Genomic DNA, 20,540 nt, shown 5'->3' with positions numbered 1-20,540 from the left:
TCTTGGATTCAATGAATTCTCCGAAGTGTGGGCACCTTTTCTCGATGGTGCTACCACTTTTTTTGTCTTCTTCAGAGAGTATCGCGTTAAAATCCCTTAAAGCAATTCAAAGGGTATTATCAAATGGTATGGTAGCTTTTAAAGCTTCCCATAAACTTTTCCTCTTAATGGGGTTGGGACTTCTGTAGACAATAGCAGTTAGGATTGGTTGTATTATTCCCCCATTATGAATTTTTACAAGGATAAATTTGGGGTGATTTTGGATTTCAAGTTGGATTGTATCCCTCCAACCAACCCAAATTCTATCGGAAAAGCTTCTTGCTTCAATTCGATGAGAGTGGTGAAAGCCTAATTTAGCAATTATGTCGTCCGCCTTGCTACCACTTACCTTTGGTTCTAAAAAGCCCACAATGTTTGGTCTAAAATTCGCATTATACTCTTTAAAGATTCGTGAAAATTTAGCACTTGCACATCCTTGACAATTCCAAATGAAAAGTGATAAATTAAAATTAGAATTCATCATAAACGATTTAGAAATATCATACCCAAACTAGTTTTGTCGTTGTGTGGTGTTCTTACTATCTTTATATCTGGTTTCTTCCTCATTTTCTTTGTTGAAAACACTTTGCTTGACTTGTTCTTGTAACAGTTCCACCATGTTTGTTCTTTAACTTGTTTACATTGAAATGAATGGTTTGTATAATATGATAAATGTATGATGCTTAAGTTGTTATTAAAAGAAAAATTAGTCCTAGTTGCTTTGACAACGAATATAGTACTCTTCATTTAGACACGATGACCGAGTAGGGTGTAGGGGTACAATAATTATAAATGTTTATTAAAAATGTAATTAAATGTCAATTTAATCATTCTCAATTTTTATTGAACATAATCAAATGTTAATAATCATAACCAAAATGTTAGAAGTTTTAAGAACAATAATAATAGAAAAAGAACACATAAGTAAAAAAGAGATGAACACTTGAATTCTTTGAAGTTTTAGCAACAATAATAAATAAGCAATGAATTCATGAGAGGTTGGCACTGAATTAGATTTAGGATTTATTTTTTATTTAATTAAAGAATATGTAAAAGTATAATAAAAGTTATATTTAGAATTTAGAAGCAATAAGTTTTGTTTTGGGTTTTAAATGGGTTTATAAATTGAACTTATATGTTCAAACAATATTGGGGCTTTTTTTGAAATTTTCAAATGTTATTTTTTTACTTTTAGGTGATCAATGGAATAAACTTAAATTGAATTATGGTTCAATGATATCATCTAATCGAAATTGAACTGAATCAAATGGAATTGTCGGTTCAACTCTATTTCTTGATTTGATCAACTTTTTTTTTTTTTTGCTTAGTCCTACTCAAAACAATTTTAACAATAATCACATGTGACTCATATTAATCATTCACAATGTTAAATTGAGCTATCACATGAATTTGCGTTAGCTTTTATTTATTGTTTATATAGGCTTAGTGCATCATTTGATACTTGAGTTTGTGAAATTTTTTTAATATAGTTTGTGTTTTTTTATCCAATTTAATATCCGTATTTGACAAACAGCATGCAATATAATCTAAACAAATAACAACGTTAATTTTTAAAATTGTGACATATTTATCCAATAATGTATTGACACATAAAATTTGACATGGACTTTGTGATTAATAATTCTCATACATAGATATCACCTAAATATTTCATCTTTTAAAATATTAATTAATTTTAATTAAATATATTCATTCTAAATATTAGCTTTAACTAAAAAATTACCATAAACTAGTTGAAGAAAAAACAATTTCAATAGTTATAGGAAAAAAACCATATTAAATCATTAGATTTCTTAAATTCTTTAGTAACACTTCACTTTCCTTTAGCCATAGTCCTTAAATTCTTTAGGAACACTTCATTTTTCTTGGCCATTCAACATTTGGATTAAACATATAACAATAACATTTAATTGATAATCTTTAAACTTGTCATTTTATCTTTTAATCGACAATCATTTCAAAATTTAACGATTGAATGAAAATTCTTTTTATCATTAATTTTTTAAATTCATTTATCGTTTCATTTCCTTGCATCTTAATGCATATATACATGTATTTTTTAGAAATAATGCATCTTAAAGAGTGATAGAATAAGGTACAAATATCAATTACTTTAATTTGATTTTTGCATGAATGGTACGTCTCAATATACATTGATGAAAGATACTAAGTGGTTAGAATATGTAGCGAAGAATAACATTGATAATTTTTATTGATTAAAGTAGCAAAATAAAATGTAGTGATTAGAGTATATTCATCATAGCATATGCAAAAATAAAATCAAAGTTTTTACTTTTAAAAGAATCAATTAAAGTGAATCAATAACAAATGGTAAAGACTAGAGAGCAGTCGTAACTTTCTACCTCCAAAAAATTAGTAACCTAAACCAAAATAAAAGATTAGTAGTTTTGTTTTACCATTTATATTAATATTCAAGAGAAAATAATTTCAAAAAAATTTTATTAAAAATAAACTATTTTTTATGCACATTTCAACTAATTAAATGAATTTTTTCTATCATACCCAATATCTCTTAAAACTACCCGCACAAGATACTATAATTCAAATAAAAAAAATGTTATTCCAAAATCTTTTATTACCTAAAAATCTGGGGTCATGATATTGTTCAATATATTTTTCATTCATTGTTTTCTAATAAATTAATCATCAGTTCACCATTTAAATGTATATGATAGATCCATAAATTATCCAAGTTATTATTGTAAACATTGATTAAAATTTGATATAATTAACACAAAAGTAATAGATTTGAGCCAAACTAAAAAATGTGAGGTTAATGCTAATATTTCATCTTTTGAGTTAATGTGTTTATATACAATGAAATGGAATCTAGGGACGCAATTAAAGAACAAGAAGGAGACAAATGGTTATATGAAACAAAATTAGAAATATGAAAAAGGTCAAGGTTAAGGTCACTTGGGGTTGGATCAGATGATGAAGACATCGGTGTAGGACATGTATCATGACTCTCTCTAGTTTGGAATAAACTTGAGTAATCAATGGCCTTGTCAGAGCAAAAATCGAAGAATTAGAATTCTTTGGTTCACTAGTGATAGTGTAGATTAACCAATCATCTTCCTCCCCCTATTTCAGAAATTTTGAAGACATTAATGAAACTTATTCTGAGAATGCAACATTGATAGACACCAAATACCTGTTGAGATCTAAACTATAACACTTATACCCCTTTTGAAGACGAGAGTGCCCTAGAAACACACGCTTTAAGGATTTTGGATTCAACTTAGTGACATAAGGCCGAACATCTCAAACAAAACAGGTACTTCTGAAAATTCTTGGTTTCATTGGAAATAATAGTTTGGATAGAAATAGAACATTATATGGGTTATCACCATTAAGTATGGAATAAGGCATGCGATTAATTTAAAAAAAAGTTGTTAAAATAACATCAACCCAAAATTCTTTAGGAACTTTCATTCGAAATAAAAAAGGTCTAGCTGTCTTAGGAAGATGTTTGTTCTTCCATTCTAAGATAGTGCGTCAACATAAGAGGTTTAATGAAGGATCCCATTTTGGTTCAAAAATGCCTTACAATAGTAAAAAAGAAGTATTCTTTAGCATTATCACTTCACAAAACATTAACAGACACTAGTTGAGTTCCTATCTCAGCACAACATAAGATGGTGCGTCCTAGCTCGTTTGTTAGCTCTTGGGCTCAAGGGCTCCATCAGTGCTTAGCAAAGTGACATGCTTTACATTCCAAAAAAGGAAGGTTTTAAAATTTTAAACATAACTTCTTCAACAAATAAAGAGAAGGATGTATTAATCAATAATGTGCTTCCATCGGTGAGAGAACAGTAGGATGTGCCACAAATCAAGGAACCCAAGAGTAAAAAATATAAAGACTATTAGATACATGCCCTTTACCAATAGTGCACTTCGTCATAAGATCCTCAAGGATACGATGATCGGGAAAAAACCAAATGGAGCAATTTAGATCACTAATTATAAGTTTACTAATAGAGATTAAATTGAAGGCAAGGTTACGTAAATTTAATACCGACGATAAGGTAATAGACAAAATTAGATCAACATTTCCAAAACCAACAACTTTATAGGTGGAACCATTAGCAATAGTAATAGAGCATGGTGAATTATGTGATCAAAAGGTAGAGAAAATGTTGAGATTACCTCACATATGATTTGTAGCTCCTGAATCAATTATCCATTTGGATGAAGAGGAAATAAAATTTGCATTAGATTTGCCTAACTCCAAAAGGAAGCAAAGTGACTCATTTCAGCAAAGAAAACAAAAAATAGAATAGTGTTGAAACAATACCAAACAACAACCAAATAGAGACCAAATAGCACCCAAAAAGCAACCAAATAGTGAATAGTACGAAATATTAGCCAAAACTTCAAAACATCCCCCAAACCACCTCCAATAAGCAATCTGACCATTAGGCTTTGGTCGGACCAAATAATCGATGTCACAGACGGAAGTTGATGGCCAAACAACGCTCCACGCGCTCATATGTGTTGGTACATGAAGGTGAGCTGCTTTCTTTCAAGTGGCATGTGAGCCTCACGCGCAAGGTCTCTAGTGACTGAAATGTGAAAATCGATGGTGGAGGCAGAGGTCCACCTCCTTATGCCTACGGTGAAACCAAAAAATCACTTTGAACAAGTGACCTACAAAAAACTCAAATTGTTCGCGTTCAATACAATGAAACACGAACTCACTAAATCGAGCCAAGAGACTCTCATACCATGTTATCGAAAACAAAGAAAGGAAATATACGAAAATAGTCAAGAGAAATTGCTTGTATTTCATCTCTTGAGTTGGTGTGTTTATATATGTATCTATATAGTTTAAATAAGGAAAGAACAATAAAATAAAATTCTAAACTCAATCATAAGAAATTGTATCTAAGAATATCTAACATACCAACTTGTAAATTTCAAATAGTTTATTGTCCAATTTGCAACTTTTTGAAGTTGAGTGACTAAAATGTAAACTATGTAATAGTTTAGTCACATTGAGTAAATTTACCCTTAAACACACAAAATTAATAGCGTATGAAGACAAAAGAGACATAGATGCTGGATTGTTCCCGACCGTAGTGGATTATTGTCCCAACGCTCTTCTTCCTTTCCTGACTTATTTTTGGTTGTTTCTTTAATCAGAATAACAAACCTGAAACGCTCTTTCCCCACTCTACAACTTCCATCCTTCAGCTAACCAACTTTCGCTACCCGGATCCAACCTCCATCACCGCTCTGATCTACGCCTCTGATCCAATCCTCAACTCCCCCTTTGTCAACTTGATCTGCCTTGCTGCTCTCTTAAACACTTACATAGGTAAACCTTTTTTATTTACTTGGTTCAGTTTTTTTTTAAATTGTACCTAATTTATTTTTTCTGGAGTGAATTGAATTGCCTTTATCGTTTTCCCGCGTAATTCTGGAAATTCTGGTTCTTAATTTGTTTGTTCTGTTTGGTTGCCTAGAAACTCGAAGAAAAAGAGCGACAGAGTTTTGAAAGCCATACTCTTTGAATTAAATTTTCAATAGTTGGAAAATAAAATTCAAGTTTCGTTCTTAAAGTGAGAGATTTTTCAGTTTATTTGATGGTTCTTAGCTTTAGTGTTAAGGATAGGACGAAAATTTCTTAATTTAACCTCCTAAATTTCATAGTTGTATTACTACCTGAATTAGGAGTTGTTTGGTTGGCGTTTTGAAGCATTTCTTGTCGTGCTCAACGTAATCGTAACAGGAAAAGATAAACAAAGAAAAAAAAGAAAAGAAAAGAAGCTTTTGAAATGCTTAATTTTTCCGCAAAGGTTTGTTAATTTTGAAATTCTTAATCAAACATGGCAGTCATCAGCTGATGCAATATGATAGGATTATTATTCTCTAAATTTATTAGCAATTCAGTATTAACGGCTGATTGTTCCACTTCAGATGGTTCATTTCAGAATAATCCGATCCCTATTAAGTTATGCACGCATTATTGTGTTGGTATACATAAGATGTTTTTCAAATGCCATTTTCATGTTTGGGCTTGCTAATTTTATGGTAGCGAGGGTTTTGCTGAAATACTTTTAACTGATAAAAGATTCTTTACTTCAGATGGTTCCGTCAGGGAAGTGTGTAACTGATGAAGTTGGTAAAGATAAATTACGGAGCCCAGATGCTGGGAGTCATGCATTGCAACATAACACTGATGGTAAAATTCCCTCGTCACAATCTGATCAAGGAGGAGAAACCCCCTTGATTAAATCAGAGAAAGACCCACTTTCACAGTCGGAGAAATTAGGAAATGCTTCCTCTGTGATAACCAAGCAGACTCCCTCTCTGTTGCCTGGTATGGAAGGAAGCAGTCCTGTAGCACGTGAGAGAGCATCGCAGGATGGATATAACTGGCGTAAATATGGGCAGAAACTTGTTAAAGGAAATGAATTTGTTCGAAGTTATTACAAATGCACACATCCAAACTGCCGAGCGAAAAAGCAACTAGAACGTTCACACGATGGGAAAATGATTGACACTGTTTATGTTGGTCAGCATGATCATCCAAAGCCACTGAACCTTCCACTAGCTGTTGGTTTTGCTGTGTCTGTTGTTGAAGAGCGACCAGATAAGTCATTGCAAATTGTTGTCAAAGGTAAGTAAACATCTTAATCAGTTGCATCTAGTCTAATCGAATGAAGTGTAAAATCTTGTTTTGTAACTGGCCTCATATTTGAAGACAAGTCATTGCATTCGCAAATGCCTCACCAAATTGAGCCAAGAAGTGGTTCTCAACCTTTATCTAGTGCTGTCAGTGAAGATGTTAAGGGTGCAGCTTCAAAATCAAATAGGATACAGAATGTTGCCGACAGTGATGATGATCATCTCGTCTCAAAACGAAGGTACCTTAGTTTCTTTCTCTAGTGTGTTAGTTTATCTCTCAATCTTTGTTTAACAGTCATCAAATATAAATAGGAAGAAAGAAAATAGCAATGCTGATGCATCTCCAGTGGAAAAGCCAACCAATGACTCACGTATGGTTATCAAGACTTTCAGTGAGGTTGATATTGTAAATGATGGGTACCGCTGGCGCAAATATGGGCAAAAGTTAGTTAAAGGCAATCCAAATCCAAGGTATGTATTAAGGTCTTTTACGCACATTTTATCTCAGCTCATTAGCTATGCTGATGATTACACTGTTTTCCCAGCTGCAGATATCTTCTTATAATAACCGGAGAGTGAATGCATTTTACTTAACACTCTTCTCACTTGTGATGTAGGAGCTATTACAGGTGCTCAAGTCCTGGGTGCCCTGTCAAGAAACATGTTGAGAGGGCCTCGCATGATGCAAAATTGGTTATAACTACTTATGAGGGACAACATGATCATGATTTGCCTCCAACCAGGAGTGTTACCCACAATACAACGGGAGTAACTGTTCATTCAGCAGCTCATAGTGATGAATCAAGGACCAAGGTAGAAGAAAGTGAGACCGTCTGCCTCGACATGGTTGTTTATTCTGGTTCTGTAGCTGAGAATAAATCAAGTGAGCAATTGAATGGAGAGTTGAGAACCAAGTCAGATTTTAGCGGTACTGTTTGCGTCAGTCTGATAGATGCACCTATATCAGGTCCTTGAAGTGGATCAGATGAGCAACAGATTGGGAAGTTGGATCCTAGTGAAGAAAGCGATGCGGTTGACTGTGGTACAATTGTTCATAGTAAATCAAATTCTCAGAATACATCAAAAGAGCAACTGAGTAGCAAATTAGAAATGAAATCGGAAAAAAGATACTGTTTGCATTGATAAGATGGTCCATATCACTCCACGTTCCGAGTGTACTTTCAATGAGCAACGAATGCCTAGCGCAGAACCCGTTCAAAGCTGAGCTGGGGCTGATAGTTATAAATTATAATCATGGTCGCAAATGGCAGTGTATTCAAATGGATCTATTTGGGGTATTGGAGTTGAGGCTGCACTTTTGTATCCATATTGGCAAACCATATGTGTAAAACAATTTAACCTGTTAAATAATGCGAGATTAAAGGTGCAGTAATTTTATCTGACAGTATGGTTTGATATAAAATAGTTTGTTACTTGTAATTTTTATCGAGGGCATCCTTGCAGTTATTTTTTACCTTTATTGGTTAATAACATATTTGTGGTTTTATGGCTGCTAATCTTCTTTCTACATTGTCGGTAGGACCTCCATGACAGCTTGCGAACCAAAGAAAACAATGGAATGAGATGACTGCAAAGGTGGATAACCTGTAATTTATAAGAAGTACATGGTTAAAAAGAAACCCCGCTTATAAGCTCTTGGCAGCTAAGAGAAAGAGGACTATGTACCAAAGGTAGTGCCCAGTCTCCTAAAATTAACACTAACAATAAAAGCATCATTGTCACTTCCATGCATGCCAGAGGCCTTGATCAATGGTACAAGAACAGGGTACTAAGAGGCCCTCAGCTCAAGTCCCCTGTTCTCAAATGTGTGAGGACAATAGTAAAGAGAGTAAAAGGACAAAAATGTAAATCACTTCCATGCGCAGGAAGCAACCAAATCCCTATTCATCCAACCAAGGTACAGAGCCCCATCTCTCTCTTCAAGCCTATATCTATCGCAGTAGTTCTCAAGTAGTGTTTTTATGGTGGCATTAACCAAGGAGCTTAGAGGATAAGGAGTGAACCCTGCCATTCTGAACCTTGACCTCCACTTCCCCAAGAGTTCATGTCGTTCCACTCTCTCAGCCCCCTCACAAGCTATGATGTTAACAACATCCCTTGCCAGGCATTGCTGCTCAACATCGATCCGCTCTTTATGTTCCCGGGGGAGAGTCACATCAATTGATTCAAACATGGCTGTGTAATAGTTCAATGTCTCCAGGAACCTTGGGAAGAATGGAGCAGTATTTGTGTTAGATTCCTGTTCCACAAGGGTTACAACCTTCGGAGACAGGCTCTTAACTAGCCTCAAGAGTCGGTCACGATGATTCTCAGTGCTGACACTCTCATCAGGCATGTGGTGAAGCATGAAAGCAAAATTTACAGCTAGAGCCTCTCCTGGTCGAACTTGAAGGTGTTCCCGCTGGACTTCGCAACCAGACATGGCAGCAGCATGGAATTCAAATGGCACTTTAAAATACTCTGCAAGCTTAGACAGCTTCTTTCCCACAATGTTTAGGCCTCCTCCACGGGCATATGCAGATGTGGAATCATCAATACCAGTTATTCGGATATGGGGTGGTCCACCAGGCCTAGCTGCAAATGCTTGGATGAGAGTGATCCACTGACTCCCCTGAGCTATTTGGAAATCGATAATATGAACTCTATCTTCATCTTTCATGGCCTCTGCAATGGCTCCATTTGCAGACATGTAGCCAAACTTTAAGTAGGGGCAAACCTCATAAAGAATGTGCATGTAAGATAATAGATCAGCACTCTTTGGTTCTTTGCATCGCAAAGCCTTATAGATTGAGCTCCCTGAGGAGGCTAGTCGTGCCACTAGCCCTTCCAACATGTAGGCTCCCAACCTCTGGATTGGCTCCCCAGAAACCGACTCCATTCGGCGTAATTCATCCATTAACCACTGTGCCATCAAGAGATCATTATCTGACAGGGCTTTTGCACAAAAGACAAGGACCTGTTTTAAGTCCCCTCTGGAGATTGCATCTGTTACAAGTCTCCAGGTGCCCATCTCTAGTGAGGTCTTACTGTCAATAACATCAGAATCAGGGCCCAACATCACAGTTTCCAGCTCTTTCAGCTTATCCCTCAAATCACTTACATCATCGGTCACGCAGGAACCACTAATAGGAGAGCCACCATTATTGTCAGGAGAGTGATGCAAGTCGGATGGATACGACTGAGAATCTTGCTGTGACATTGGGCTTCCATTTGGTGAGAAACCGACAAGTGATGTAGAGTTGTAGGCAGTATAACTGCCATTTGCAGAGGATGACTCCAAAGTGCAAAAATTTTCATTGGAACTCTCAACAGAGAAGTGGAATCCGTCACTATAGCAGAGAGAGGGGTCAGTAGGTGGGAGTTGAGGGAACCAGTAGGGCTCAGGCTCGACTTCTTGCTTTATTTGATGGTACAATCTGCTAGCCATGACTGAGCTTCTGTGTTGCTGGGATGCTTGCATTGATGGACAGCTTGCCAGAACAGTTTCTGTCCCCTTGTGGGGGTTGGAGCAATCAAAGGATTCGAGACTGGCAGGACTGTTTCCAACTAAAATGAAAATTCCAAACAGTCAGAATTCAGAATTTTCATCATGGTCATAATAGCAGTAACTTAAGAAACCATCATAATAGCAGTAACTTAAGAAACCTTGCATTCTCTTTATAAGCTAAATGCTGCTTGCAAACATATGAGAGACAAATGAACATTACCATGATCCTTCAGCCTTGACAGCCCAGATTCTTTCCATCTGTCTCTTTATGATCTGCAAAATATTGAAAGAAGCTCAGCAAGAGCGACTGACAGCACTGAGGTTGTAACACAAGTTTGAGATTCAGCATGCTGACCGACAATAACATTCAATGTCAATTTGAGGGAACACTAAGTGAAACATTTGTTTTAGTATCAAACTTTATTTGCAAAGTGGGGAAGGAAACACTAAGGTTCATAAATATACAGAACGTATCAGTGAATACAGATAATCACAATCCAGAAGGTTTTATTTCTTCCATTTCCTCTTGCTGTAGATTTAAAGCAGAGAATAAGCAGTGAATATTATATACGAATACATATATATATGTATGTACCTATGCAAACAAAACAAAGCTTTTATTTCTCTCCTATTTTGCCAGGCTTTATTCAACTCAAATGAAGTGATTCAGACTCGTAAACTTAAAAGTACTGAAAATCATACTGATATTTCTATGTACCCTCTAGATTGCTAAATTATCTCCCTTTTCTCCCCCATGGATTAGCTAGACAGATATGAAAATTTTGACATCTACAAACCTATATCAAGAAATCAAGAAACAGTTACATATCGATGGGATCAGAGATGAAATCTCGACATCTTCGAAACACTTCCTCATCAACCAGATTCGTAAAGATGAGAGATGCAAATTTGGCTACTTAAAACCACTTCGATAATAGGTTCCTAAACCTTCAAAGAAGGAGGATGCGATGATTCTTAACAAAACAAAATCGAATGATCCAACCTACTCTACCTGCTACATTCTTTTCTTAGGTTAATACATGAGGGACCTCCCTATTCAACACAACTTTCTAGCAGAAGGAGACAATCATTAAATAAGTAAATCAGTTAGATACTTGAACAAGATTTAGCCAAATGAAAATCCACCATCACAACTCAACACTTCAATTCCAGTCTACACATAAATGACTTTTACTCCAATTACAGCTTCAGTTTTGCTCCATAAAGTCAGAGACTCAGAGTTCGACTTATTTAGCACTTCATAAGTAAATAAAAAACACATTTCCAGCACTAGATCATATTATTCATTAGGCACCCTGTTCTAGCAGTTGCAGAGCTGAAGGAAGTCTATCTTTGAAAACTGAACAAAAACAGAGCCATTTCAAGCTTCTTTTTTTCAAAAAAAAAAAAACCCAAAACTTTGAACATCAGAAAGAGCAGATTACTTGGAGTATAAACAACTAAACCTCCAACCAAAAACTAGAAATTCTTGAAAACCATCTTACTGTTAGTTGATCCTCACCAAACCATTTCCACAAAATTCAATACATTCCCCAAAATACACACTTCCCCCCTCCCCCCCCAATAAAGAAACCCTTAAAACAAGTTCAATCACCAAAACAAAGCTAAACCCAAAAAAAAGAAAAAATCAATGAAGGAAGAAGAGCAAACCTTAAATTCAAAAAAAGGACAAATTCAATTCCAACATCAAATCAATGGGGGCACCGCACCTTATTCTAAGGAATCTTCAGCTTTTGGTGAAATTGAAGTTGAAGAAAACAGAGGGTTTGAGAGATGGAAAGCAGGTTGGAAATGAGACAGCATATGATTTGTTTTGGTTTCTTTTTTCTTGTAAAGAGTCACATCAGCATGTGCATTCCTTTTTTATTAACTAAAAGAAAAAGGGTTGCATTTTCAATCCCCTTCACATCAAAATTAAAACACACACTGTGAGTTGTCTTGCAAGTTACTTATACTATTATTATTGGATTTGTTGAATGGACCATAATGCCCTTCTTAATTTCACATTTGGTCAAATGTATCCTATTGTCTCCCCCACCAATAAGCATTTTATATTTACATAACTAATATGAAAAATAAAGTAAGCATACTCATGGTTGGTGTACTTATATTATAAATAAAATTATCAATATTCTAGTATCACTTAAAATTTGAGTATTTAAAATATTTTCAAAAAGCCCCAATCAAAGACATCACATCCATACATTAAAATAACATTCCAAAGATTATGATGACATATATTTATGTCTGAACATGATCTCTTCATTTCATCTTCTCTTTATCTTTTAATATCCAATTTTGGGTTTTCCTTTCAACTCTACTTTTATGGAACATTCTATTTTATTGTTATATTTAGAATACTAATAGGAGGATAATATGTTGAAGTACGTTTAAACTCATCTTCTTTTATATTGATAATAATCTCTATGCCAATTGAATTAACACTCAATCTGCTTATTCAACTTATTTAAAGAAAGAAGAAAAAAAATGTCTGTAATTATAGAGAGCCCAACTTTTTACTTTTTACTTCAATTCTAAACACCATTCCATAGATGCAATTTTCTTTCTTTTAAGGGTTAAAATTAATATTTATTTAACATACTATACTTAATGACTAAATATACAGTGTTGAAATTATTATTATTAGAAGCGTATGTACTATTTAAAACATATATTTGTGTTTAAAAATTAGTATATAATAAACAATAAAATGTATGGACATAAATATATAAAACTTTAGAACACAAATATAACTTATTAAAGTTTGAAATAAAAATTAAAATTGCTTTGAAAAGGTTTTATTTTATAAAAATATATAAAAAAAAATGAAAACACCTACATAATCATATTTAGAAATATGAAAGAATAAAATTAAAATACAAAATACTATTCAATGTTTAACAAATCCACTCGTCAATAAATCCAAATTTGTCAATATTCTTTTCTATACCGACTAGTACATCGTTAATATATTTCAAGCAATATGGATGAAATCTAACGGTAGAGTTGGTTTCGATTGAAATTTTTACCAGAGCGGAATTTAAATTCTATTGTTTGGATTAGTTAGTAGAACAAAATATTTTGATTAAGATAAGAGTAATTCCAATGATAAAATTAATGGTTGTTTATTGGAGAAGAAGAGAAAGGTTAAATTGGTAAGAATGGAAAGAAGTGATGTATTTAGTTGAAATTAGTTTTAGAAAAAGAAAATCCAACATTGAGGTAACACCCAAAGTTAAGAAATAAGTTGTTTCTTCTTTGTCCCCTCCCCAAAGCTAGTGGGCCACACCACTTAAATATTATTTGTTAATGTGACTTTAAGTCTAAGTTATCATTATTATTGATTCATTGCTTGGAGGATACTACGAGTCTTGTCAACCTAACCATTGATCTTCCTATTTTACTTCTGTATGTTTTGGTGACTCATCCTCCATACTTATCATCCAATTTCAAGAAATACCCTTAACCTATTTATTTTACTTTTACTTTTTTTATAGGTGAAATTAAATTGTATATTTTTATCATCTTTATAAAATTTGAAGGGTTAAATCAATGTTTTATTATTTTGAGTGAGTCAAAGTCTTTACTATGCTCCGCCAGTTAAATAATAGTAGAATTAGAAGGATATGTATATATCACATCAAAAACAACTTTCAAATTAAGGAAGGAGAGTTAAAAAGGGGATATATAATTGATTTGAATGAGTCGAAAGTATTAAGTTAATAATAAAGGGTAAAATGTAGTGTTGATTAAAAATTTTCATTTTTCAAACGGGAATAAAAGCAGTATTTTTCCATTTGCCCATAACACCGCCCCAATTTGAATGCAATAAGAAAACTATTAGATTTTATAAATAATTAAAATAAATTCAGAATTTAATTTTTCTACCTTTATTTCTAGGAATTTAGTTCATTTATTCTTCATATTTCAAAACTATTAATTTTCTTTTGTTACATTTCTTAGAGTGACGTTTTGAGATAAAAAAAAAATACTCTCTCAATAAATATGTAGTTAAAAAAGTAATGTTGCAATGATCTTGAATTTAACAGGATAACTTTAATATCGTTCATTGTTAGACATAGATTTTGGAATCTGAAAAGTAGAACTCTTTATTTTAAAAGTATAAAAATTAAATTTCAAATTTTCGAAGAATACAAAAACTTTATTTTAACCAAATATAAACATTAATGAATCGTCTATAAAATTATCACCTCAAAAAATATAAATAGAAATGAGTTCATATATAATTTGACCCCTGAACTTGTCCATTTCTACTTATTTTGTTCTTAAAAAGATTTTCAACCTACTTGGTCCTTGAACTTGTATTCTGTGGTACTTCCGCACTAACACCGTTAGTTGTGCTGACATGCACTGCTAGCCAAACATGACAACCTCTCCGTGTGCCACATGGCAAACATAAATTAATATATAAATATATAAATGATGTTTGCACATGGCTTTTTGAGAAGCTACCACGTGGTTGCACTAGATTGGCTAGAAATGTCACGTCAACATAAGCTAATGGTGTTAGTATGGAGGCACCAGCTTGGTTGACGGAATACAAGTTCAAAGATCGACTAGATTCAAGAAAATTTAGGGACCAACTAAATACAAATAAACAAATTTAAGAGCGAAATTATATATTAATCGAGTAGGAATTTGTTAATGGATAGATATATTCTTTTAATAAACAACAAAAAATTGTCCACTAAGGAATTATAAATTTTCTATTCATAGATTCAAAAGTTAATAGACTAAGAAGGACAAAGATTTAATATTTAACAGTCATTGAAATTTGAAAACTTAAAAGTTTGAACTTAGTCTCTCTCTCTATTTATATTGAAATATTAAATTTAATAACAACCCTAAATCAATTGGTCAAAAGTCGTTTTGTCTAATTTATGAATTGTTTTTCACGAAAATCTAAAAGATTAAAAGAGAAAAAATAACAGCACCTTTGCAAAATTTTAGGGTGCGTTTGGTTCGCTGTATTGGATTAGAGGTGTATTGGATTAGAGGTGTAATGGAATAGAGGTGTAATAGCAAATCAACTGTTTGGTTGAATGTAATAGAATAGAGGCGTAATAGTAAAACTGTGTTTGGTTGAATGTAATAGAGGTGTAATAGCATAATGGAGAAAACTAAAATGACCAGAATACCCTTAGCATAAATTTGTTTTGGTAAATGATTATTGTTATTGTTATTTAAATTTTAATAAGATTATTTATTATCAAAAATAAATAATTTAATCATATTTAAACATAATTATTATTAAATATATTAAATATATTATAATTAAAATATATAATTTAATAAAATTCTTAATAATTAATATTCTTATATGAATTTACTCAAATCATAATATATGATACTATAAAAGATAATTTGAAATGATTAATATTAAATATATTTTAATTAAAATATATGATTTAATAAAACTTAAAATAATTATAACTAATAAATTATCTTATATGAATTTGTATAATTTAAAATAATTATTATTACATATAATTTAATAAGATATAATTTCATAAAATTATTGATAATAAATTTTCTTATATGAATTTATATAATTTAAAATAATTTATATAATAAATCTATTGTATAACTTTCTCAAAGAGGTTCTTTCATCGTCGGGCATGGGTGTTGAAACCAAATACTTTAAGAAAAATGAATACTCTGACAGGGGTATAAAAAAGGGATACTTCAAGCAAAATGAAGAGTCGGAGAAACATAGCTCTGTATATTCTCTCAGTTGCTATATTTTTTGGTTTTCTTACCTTATTCTCTGAATTTTCTTCCTCAATGAGGTTCTTTTTTATTTTTTGATTTTAGCTTTGCCCCTATGCATGAACCTTGTGATGAATTAAAAATTAAAGAAATATATAAAAATGGGTAAAATTACAATGAATCATTACTCCAAAGTTATAAACTAGTTATTCTAATATGATATTAAAATGCCAAGAGTGCAAAACAAATAATTTTCCAAGGATACCAAATCAGAAGGGACTTAAAAGGCCAACTAGACAGAGAAATTCAAGCAGATGCATCGCCGTATTTCATCATTGATATGTTGCATTTTGGATCATAATTCAAATTCAACTACAAATTATAGGTTAATGGGTTTGAAGCAGCACCAACAACTGTAGCCATGGGATTCGACAAATTGGGAGCAGCAAGAATTGCAGTAGTGGTGTTTGATGGAACTGTAGTTCCTACATTCAAACAAGTTTAGTCAGTTAAGTATCTAGCATTTCAATATGATTCAACAAGCATACAATTCAATGTTATAAGAGGTAAAAGCATAACATTTGCCACTCTAAGTCATGTCAATTGCCGGAAGGTAAATGAGCAGAACTGCTAAAAGCTGGTGACCTTTAAAGCCATTATCAAGCCCAAAAGAACAGCAAAATAAAATAATTCGTTGTACATATCAGATATAGATTTTAAACATCCGACCCCAGCCTCTCTCAAAACCTTCCCTCTTCTATCTCGATGAGGAAATTACACAAAAAAGGGAATGGAAAAAAGAAACAACGTAAAATCCTAACAGCTATAATTCCTTAAAAGTTACACCAAGGAGTATAACTGCACCGCATCACATGATCAACCAGCACCGTTTCTATTGAAGTTAATATATTGAAAACGGAAATATAACTACACTGCACCACACGATCACCCAGCATCATTTCTCTTGAAGTTAATACAATACTGTTTTCAACAAAGTTATAAGCTAGTTAGGGGTCACCACTTCTAAACGCATAATAGTAGCATAGGAGATACATGTTTATGTTTGACCCGTTCTAAGCCAACACCCTTGACTTTGAAAATTGGAGAATCTCTATGGTTCCTTTTCCTTTTCAATGCCTGGCCCTTTGGCTAACTTGAGCTTTTCTCTTTATCGTTTACCATTCTAATACATTTTATATTTCTTTTCTCTTAATACTCATATTTGGTTTGCCATTTCCAAGATTCACGACGGTAGTTATACAAAGATGAATAGGCATATTCCTAGACATATATGACAGTTTTAAGTAAAACTGCTTTGCTATTTATAGATCAATGATTTAGGCTTGATTTATAAATTACTCGGGCGCATGCACATCTCATAATCCTTCGTATTCACCAGTGTGCATCAAAGACCATCTAATAAGATAAATCCCAGAATCAGCCATATGACCTCACCTAAGAATGAAGAGCTCGATCAGACAAACAAAACCTACGGAGCATTTTAATTTCTCTCATTTCCCGTATCACTTACATGAATAACAATAGTTTTGGTTAATTTCATTTCCAAGTCAAATTACATCAGATGTTCACTAGAAAGAATCTGAAGAGTAAATTTGTTAATCACATCAAAGCAGTGCTTGAATATTCATACACAGATGACCACATAATTCTCTAAAAAGGACTTCTTGAAAGCTTCTATTGTAATCTCGCTAATGACCAAAGCAAATAGATAAGACTTTAATTAAAACAAAGACAACAACCTAAAGTAGCAAAGGAAACTAAAAAACTATTGGAAACAACCACACGATTATTGAGGCAATGAGGTCTAATTTTTCTACAGAATCATATGCCTATTTCATGCATAAATGACTGCATAAGTCTACGCAAAGGATATCTTTAGTTTCAAGTTTAATACTGCTAATGACCAATGTATATGAACAAGTCAACACCATAATTAAACAAGATGACAAAATGAGATACTCCATCCATTCGTGGCCCAATGAAGTTGCTAAAAAAAATAGAATACCATTGAAAAAATCACAGGCATATATTTTTACTCAAGCAAAAGCTTGTACCATGATGCTGCCTTGGATCATAAATCACCATCTGAGATGTATCTGGACGAAGGACTTTAAGAGAAGCAGTCGGAACACCTGATGGTGCTGATGTACTCTTATCTGCACAAATGAAAACAAAAATTAGCCCAATGAGTATTAATAGTAACCTGGAACAAGAAACGGTGTACCTGTCATTGCAGATCCATTAGAGAGAGCTGACTTATCCACTTTCTTACCAATGTTTTTAGAGAGCCACTGAAGAGAATATCAATGAGTTCAAAAATTAGCAAATGCAATTTCAATGATTCAAACATAGAGGTACAGAAGCAATTTTAAGAGTTATACTTACAGTTTTCAAAGGAAAAAGAAATTACACATAAACAAGTCCCAAATTTTTTCATATCTATTGCTGAGACATGAGCAACAAATTTGCGGTTTTATGAAAGAACAATAAAGCATGTTCAAGCTTAAAGCATCTAAAAAGTAGGTGTTAATCATGTTATCCGGACAGGTTTCAATAATCTAGGGCAAGAAAAGATCATAACATTTCATTTTGACTCGAGGTTCCAAAGGCAGATGTGCATCCGGTACAATCAGAAACTCTAAAAGGAGCCAAATTATGCATCGACCTTTGCAATGACATTACAATGACCATAACAAACACCAAGGTTATGACTAAAATAAAAGAATAACAGCCCTAGTTGCTGATACGTTATAGAAAAAGTTGGAAATGCTACATGGTTATCTTGACATGGAAATTTCCGACCTCATTACATCACTGAACTTCAAAATTTCCCATCAGTTGTAAACATAGCATATTACTTTTATTTACGACATACTTCTCAAATACATCAGATCAACCTAAATAGTCATCAATTGTATAACACTCACTGCCACCCTCAAGATATTGATAGATATCTCTACAACTATCTTTATCATGGAAGATTAAGAAGAAGGCCCTTGTTGCAAGACCAAGTACCAAATAAGGCTACACAGCTATGGCTCATTCTTCTGTGGACTTATTTGGCTAAGATACTTGCTAGAGGAACTTCATTCTTCTTCTTAGGTTTGCACCTACACGATGTGTGTGTATGTGTTTATCTTTGTCCCCTTCTAAAATTTTCAATACTACTCAAAACTGCTACCAAGCATAAAGCCTCCATTCTTTTGGCTACTAGCTTCAACATAGATGCCAAAATGCTGCTTGCAAAAACAGGCATAAACCAAAATCAGGTAATCATCAAAATCCCCACCTAAAGAGCAAATCACCATTCACAGACCAGGGCGGCACCAAACATACAACTAATACAGTTTTCTTAATACTATTAACCCTACATCCAATTTTTAAGAAGTCTTACTAACAAATATTTCTACCTTCTTGCACACAAATAGTTATTAGTCCTAAGCCAATGTTTAATGAATGTCCTAGTCAGACCCTCCTGCAGTCATAATCGAAAGTTGTACTGCTTAACCATCCTCTCTATTACCAAAAATTACTACTCTCAGAGGGTATCACCAAACATAGTTCCTGTTCTAACTAATAGTCTGCATTATGTCACAAGTTTTCTCCCTCAAGATTTCTAAGATTAACCCAGTTAAATATGCAAACCAACAACCTTAGTAATTTTCCTTCTCATGCAACTGATTTCTCTTTTCCATTTTCTGATTGAAATGTTCCATTTATGAGAAGTGTGAAATCGAAAGAAAGAGAAGAAAGAGGGGCTGCTGCTGGTTACTGTTTTGGCTGCTGCTGCTACTAGAATTTCCAATTTTGTGAATATATTGAAGAGAAAAAGAGAGGGTTTTGGTGTGCGGAGCAGATAGTGTTGGGAGGAAATGGGGAAGGGAAATTTGATGCCGAGACGAGAAGAAACGATGACGACAGATTAATCAACGGAATCAGTGGGAAATGGGAGGAGAAAATGATTAGGACGGAAGAGGAGAGGGTCGGGTAGGGAGGGAGGGTAAAACAGAGAGATGGGGAGGGAGGCTGGGCGTAATGGCTAATACAACGATTTGGGAACGGATTGTAAAACACGGGAATTTGGGGATTAGGGGCGTAATGTAATACGCGCGTAATGGCTAATACAACGAACCAAACGCCGAATTAGGGGCGTAATGTAATACGCGCGTAATCGGGGCGTAATGGATTGGGTAATACGGCGAACCAAACACGCTGTTAGATTTATTAACGCGGTGAGTCATTGAAAATGGGTGGGTTTTTTTTGGTTGAGTTGAGCAGAGTCGTGTGAGTTATTGCGGAGATAAATATTATTTACATTAAGATTCGATTTGATTTCTTTAGTAACGTTTTAATATATAATATTTTATGAAAAATAGATAAACTTTATACATGTGTCTAGCAAAGATGTGGTGTTGTGTGAAATTCATCATGTTTAGGTTCGCGTGTGATAAAGGGTGGATGGTACACTAGCTTTGTTCCGCTAGATACACAGGACTCATTGAGGGATCAACTTCGCTTTTTCATATAAATTATTCTAATTTTTTTT

At 33.5% G+C, this 20,540-nt stretch overlaps 2 protein-coding genes and 1 long non-coding RNA gene across 9 annotated transcripts; 1 reads left to right on the top strand and 2 right to left on the bottom strand.

The window, feature by feature from the left end:
* The first annotated feature begins 5,164 nt into the window (after positions 1-5,164).
* LOC107912606 (WRKY transcription factor 1-like) lies at positions 5,165-8,160 on the top strand. Of its 2 annotated transcripts, XM_016840863.2 has the most exons (5): positions 5,165-5,401; positions 6,172-6,706; positions 6,791-6,953; positions 7,027-7,185; positions 7,332-8,160. In XM_016840863.2, exons 2-5 carry the CDS (start codon positions 6,172-6,174, stop codon positions 7,687-7,689), a joined length of 1,215 nt encoding a protein of 404 aa, XP_016696352.2. In that variant the 5' UTR covers positions 5,165-5,401; the 3' UTR covers positions 7,690-8,160.
* Positions 8,161-8,299: 139 nt separating this feature from the next.
* LOC107912605 (scarecrow-like transcription factor PAT1) lies at positions 8,300-12,168 on the bottom strand. 6 transcript variants are annotated; one of them, XM_016840854.2, is made up of 3 exons: positions 11,894-12,168; positions 10,443-10,495; positions 8,300-10,281 (listed from the first exon to the last, which is right to left on the bottom strand). In XM_016840854.2, exon 3 carries the CDS (start codon positions 10,193-10,195, stop codon positions 8,585-8,587), a length of 1,611 nt encoding a protein of 536 aa, XP_016696343.2. In that variant the 5' UTR covers positions 10,196-10,281; positions 10,443-10,495; positions 11,894-12,168; the 3' UTR covers positions 8,300-8,584. The 6 variants fall into 6 exon arrangements, with proteins under 6 accessions (XP_016696343.2, XP_016696349.2, XP_016696345.2 ...); XM_016840860.2 differs by having other exon boundaries at positions 11,953-12,163; XM_016840856.2 differs by lacking the exon at positions 11,894-12,168 and adding an exon at positions 10,818-11,850.
* A 3,953-nt stretch (positions 12,169-16,121) lies between these two features.
* Positions 16,122-20,012, bottom strand: LOC107912603 (uncharacterized). The gene is made up of 3 exons (XR_005921165.1): positions 18,219-20,012; positions 18,049-18,150; positions 16,122-16,458 (listed from the first exon to the last, which is right to left on the bottom strand). It is a non-coding gene; the product is annotated as an uncharacterized lncRNA (long non-coding RNA).
* Between the last annotated feature and the right edge of the window lie 528 nt (positions 20,013-20,540).

This window comes from Gossypium hirsutum, chromosome D11, assembly GCF_007990345.1.
Source record: "Gossypium hirsutum isolate 1008001.06 chromosome D11, Gossypium_hirsutum_v2.1, whole genome shotgun sequence".
NCBI lineage: Eukaryota > Viridiplantae > Streptophyta > Magnoliopsida > Malvales > Malvaceae > Gossypium > Gossypium hirsutum.
The sequence above is the reverse complement of the archived record's forward strand: the minus strand, read 5'-3'. Positions and strand labels throughout refer to the sequence as shown.